The sequence below is a fragment of the Oncorhynchus mykiss genome, chromosome 9 (assembly GCF_013265735.2).
Source record: "Oncorhynchus mykiss isolate Arlee chromosome 9, USDA_OmykA_1.1, whole genome shotgun sequence".
Taxonomy (NCBI): Eukaryota; Metazoa; Chordata; class Actinopteri; order Salmoniformes; family Salmonidae; genus Oncorhynchus; species Oncorhynchus mykiss.
The window spans coordinates 59,487,488-59,492,519 of NC_048573.1; the positions used below are offsets into that span (position 1 = coordinate 59,487,488).

The following is a 5,032-nucleotide window of genomic DNA, read 5'->3' on the forward strand; positions in this document are numbered from 1 at the left end:
GCAGCTTGCTACACCTCCCTCCCTCCCCGTTGCTCATTGTGTCAGCATCTCCTGAAGAAGGCATTGTTTAATCCAGATGGTTGGAATCCAAAGACCTCACTCTTCCCTTTTCCATAAAGTCATTTGCCTAATAATAACTCATATATCTCACTACCTCTTTCATCAACAAGAGTGACACATACCAAAAAAGGAGAGACAATGGGGAGGTCCTCTGGATGAAAACAACAGGATGAGACAGTCTCTTACTGTATGTGTTTGAAGTGAGCCTGTTGACTGCTCTGTATCATGATAACTCCTGAGTGGAGGGAGTTGGGTTGCTTAGCTTGCTTTCTTGCTGGTTTATCAAAGCAAGTAATAAATCCATAGTCTGTATTTTAACTATTGTAAAAAGCATTTAATTGAATCAAACACCATTTACACATAACTGCCACATGATGGCATGATATAGCCACTTTTCTCTTTGGCTCTGTCTTTGTGTGTTTTTGTGTGTGTGTGTGTGTGTGTGCGCGCGCATGCGTGCATGCATGTATGGGCATCTGTGACATTTTAGAGAAGAGGAAGCTATTCTTTCGATTTAAACAGCTCTTTGGAAAAAAAAAATATATATATATTGGCTATAACCTAACCTTAACCTACCTCCCACAACTTCCCACTACCTTTTTATAATTGTATAATTGCTACTGTAGAGCAGGTCTTCAAGTCATAACTTCTACTGAAGATGAATAAGAGATATCACTATGCTGATTTGGGTTGGGGTAAGTGTGAATTTGCTACATTATTATCATATCGATGGTTTTGACAATGCCCTCATTAAACGCAGGCCTAGAAGGTTGGAAGGTTATTTGCGTCAGAATGTACAATTAAATAGAATTTTCACGTGGGACATAATTGTGAAATAAAAATGTTACAGTTCAAAACAAAACTCACTTGCTTCTCACTCGGATTTAAAAGTTGTCTTCTATGTGTTTTTTTATTTGATTTGTTTGTTACAGCAGTGTATGTGATGGCCAGTTTAGCCCTATCCGATAGTCTACTAATAATCCAAGCAGAATGCAATGAAGATGTCTCTATGAAGTGTGAAGCTGTCCAGGATAAGAGCTATCGATCTGTTACATGGTATAAGGTAGGCTACAGTATTCCCTGATAGGTACTGTATTATTAGCTTATCATCAGTGAATATCTCTATTTCAAAGACATTCATTTGGGTATTCGTTGATGATGTGAGCAGGTTATTAGTTAATCTTTTAAATAAAAACATGTATACAATTTTGTACTGTAATGGCAAATATTATTTTTGTATTTGTTTTGACTACATATTAAATACAGTATTGTTATTAGGTTAGAGCATTTATTTTCACTGAGAGAAGGCTTAAACAACTGCCTCCTGTATGAGACATTAAATCTACCCATTGGGCACAGAAGTCAGTTCAACTTTTAGTTTTGATTTACACTTGGTTGAGCTGTCAACTAACGTGAATTCAACTTGAAATCAACAAAAAATGTGTTGAAATGACGTGGAAACAACGTTGATTGAACCAGTTTTTGCCCAGTGGGTAATTTGGATCCATTCCTCTGATACAGTAACAGAATAGATCAATATAAATACGTGCTTTTTTTCTCTATATTTAGCTGAACAACCAGACTGGTATTATCAGAAGAAGTAACGGTGAGAAGCCATATCCCTTTAGATTTCCCCGACCTGCTAGGTTTGGACCAATGGACAGTCTAGTTCTTCCCAGAGTCAGGCCTGAGGATGCAGGGACATACCAGTGTCTCCTCAGGGCCAACATAGGACAGACTAACAGAGATTCAAAGGTCACCCTCAATGTATCTACAGGTAAACTGTTACTCGCTATTTTGGTTTGACATAGAGTAGGATATGGAAATTGATAGTACTATAACCTAGGTTACAATGAGGGTTGATTCATTGATTGTTAGGATACATTGCTTTAATCACCATAAAAGCCACTGGGCCAGGCAAAAATCCGGGTTGCATGGGACAGTACAGGCCAATAGAATAACTCATGAAAGTGAGCATACTGTATCTTTCCTGGTCTTCTTAACTCTTATCATATATCCACAGATTGTGTGATCCATACTACAGTGGCAGTGACAGCATGGCAGAACGTGACTCACACTACCCCAATGTGTCCCATACAATTGGTTGAGGTCTCTGTCATATGGACTTCATGTGGATTCTTGATTCTGGGCCTTGTCAAAATCACTCTGTGTCTCATCTCTATGGGGGTAAATCAATATTCTTCACATCCAAATATATTTTCTGTATAGCCTTTATTAGCCCTATTTGGTTTCATGGTAGTAGAATATATACCGTGGGGCAAAAAAGTATTTAGTCAGCCACCAATTGTGCAAGTTCTCCCACTTAAAAAGATGAGAGAGGCCTGTCATTTTCATCATAAGTACACTTCAACTATGACAGACAAAATTAGAAAATAAATCCAGAAAATCACATTGTAGGATTTTTAATGAATTTATTTGCAAATTATGGTGGAAAATAAGTATTTGGTCAATAACAAAAGTTTAACTCAATACTTTGTTATATACCCTTTGTTGGCAATGACAGAGGTCAAATGTTTTCTGTAAGTCTTCACAAGATTTTCACACACTGTTGCTGGTATTTTGGCCCATTTCTCCATGCAGATCTCCTCTAGAGAAGTGATGTTTTGGGGCTGTTGCTGGGCAACATGGACTTTCAAAGATTTTCTATGGGGTTGAGATCTAGAGACTGTCTAGGCCACTCCAGGACCTTGAAATGCTTCTTACGAAGCCACTCCTTCGTTGCCCGGGCAGTGTGTTTGGGATCATTGTCATGCTGAAAGACCCAGCCACGTTTCATCTTCAATGCCCTTGCTGATGGTAGGCTTTGTTACTTTGGTCCCAGCTCTCTGCAGGTCATTCACTAGGTCCCCCCGTGTGGTTCTGGGATTTTTGCTCACCATTCTTGTGATCATTTTGACCCCTTGGGGTGAGAGTTTGCGTGGAGCCCCAGATCGAGGGAGATTATCAGTGGTCTTGTATGTCTTCCATTTCCTAATAATTGCTCCCACAGTTGATTTCTTCAAACCAAGCTGCTTACCTATTGCAGATTCAGTCTTCCCAACCTGGTGCAGGTCTACAATTTTGTTTCTGGTGTCCTTTGACAGCTCTTTGATCTTGGCCATAGTGGAGTTTGGAGTGTGACTGTTTGAGGTTGTGGACAGGTGTCTTTTATACTGATAACAAGTTCAAACAGGTGCCATTAATACAGGTAACGAGTGGAGGACAGAGGAGCCTCTTAAAGAAGAAGTTACAGGTCTGTGAGAGCCAGAAATCTTGCTTGTGTGTAGGTGACCAAATACTTATTTTCCACCATAATTTGCAAATAAATTCATAAAAAATCCTACAATGTGATTTTCTGGATTTTTTTTCTCATTTTGTCTGTCATAGTTGAAGTGTACCTATGATGAAAATTACAGGCCTCTCTCATCTTTTTAAGTGGGAGAACTTGCACAATTGGTGGCTGACTAAATACTTTTTTGCCCCACTGTAGCTGTTAGGCTACATTACTGGATATTCTCAAATATTACCTCCTCAAATGTACCATAGGTACATTTACATAAACTAGTGAGTGTGGAGGCATCTCAGGACCTTCTAATCAGCAGGTTTGCATGGATGGGAGTTTTGGCTTTCCATGGTGATATCACCATTCTGTAAATTGGTTAATAGACCAATAACAAAGAGAGTTCCAAACATCTTTGCCAATAACAGCTCGTTTTAAATGTTCCCCTCCCCACTCAGACCACTTCCAGACAGCCCTAGCAAAATTGTTGCTTGAGAAATATTTTTTTGCAAAAAAACTAACATATTTTTTCCTATTTTAATGGAAAGTAAAGGTGCCTAATCGCTACCCATAAAAAATGTGATATTGATATAAAAACTTCTGCATTGGGTCTTTAATATTGTAGGTGAGAGGATTCAATAGACAGGAGATCCACTCTGTGAGGTGACATTTACTCTCAAAGTGGGACCTCTCAGCAGCTGTCACCACATCCTCTTGTTTTTTCTCCAAAGTGCGAACATTGTATTCACATATTTTTTTTTCTCAACAGGTTGTTCGAAACATCAAGAGGAGTCATAGCAGGAGAAAAAAACAACAACAGTGGTAAAGAAAATCTTGGTCACAAAGCCACGTTCTGAGCGCAGCGGTCTCAAGAACTGCTGGATGTTAGGTCTCTGGAAACATTTGTTAAGCTGTGTTAACACATGCAGACCAATTCTGATTTTTTTTCCCCGATCACATCAGATCTTTTCACATCAGATATTTTTCAGCACTGATTGAATTGGTCAAAAATATCAGAATTGGGCTACCTGTGTAAACACAGCCCTAGAGAGTTCACTATGTCACCTGGATAAAAGTTTACAGTGCCTTGCGAAAGTATTCGGCCCCCTTGAACTTTGCGACGTTTTGCCATATTTCAGGCTTCAAACATAAAGATACAGTGCCTTGCGAAAGTATTCGGCCCCCTTGAACTTTGCGACCTTTTGCCACATTTCAGGCTTCAAACATAAAGATATAACACTGTATGTTATGGAACGACATTTATTGGATATTTCAAACTTTTTTAACAAATCAAAAACTGAAAAATTGGGCGTGCAAAATTATTCAGCCCCTTTACTTTCAGTGCAGCAAACTCTCTCCAGAAGTTCAGTGAGGATCTCTGAATAATCCAATGTTGACCTAAATGACTAATGATGATAAATACAATCCACCTGTGTGTAATCAAGTCTCCGTATAAATGCACCTGCACTGTGATAGTCTCAGAGGTCCGTTAAAAGCGCAGAGAGCATCATGAAGAACAAGGAACACACCAGGCAGGTCCGAGATACTGTTGTGAAGAAGTTTAAAGCCGGATTTGGATACAAAAAGATTTCCCAAGCTTTAAACATCCCAAGGAGCACTGTGCAAGCGATAATATTGAAATGGAAGGAGTATCAGACCACTGCAAATCTACCAAGACCTGGCCGTCCCTCT

General features: G+C 39.2%; 1 protein-coding gene across 2 annotated transcripts; it reads left to right on the forward strand.

The window, feature by feature from the left end:
* Positions 1–555: 555 nt before the first annotated feature.
* On the forward strand, positions 556–4,513 carry LOC118966188. Of its 2 annotated transcripts, none has more exons than XM_036989285.1 (5): positions 556–755; positions 993–1,123; positions 1,630–1,837; positions 2,084–2,247; positions 4,110–4,513. In XM_036989285.1, exons 1-5 carry the CDS (start codon positions 719–721, stop codon positions 4,164–4,166), a joined length of 597 nt encoding a protein of 198 aa, XP_036845180.1. In that variant the 5' UTR covers positions 556–718; the 3' UTR covers positions 4,167–4,513. The 2 variants fall into 2 exon arrangements, with proteins under 2 accessions (XP_036845180.1, XP_036845181.1); XM_036989286.1 differs by having other exon boundaries at positions 996–1,123.
* The last annotated feature ends 519 nt before the right edge of the window (positions 4,514–5,032 follow it).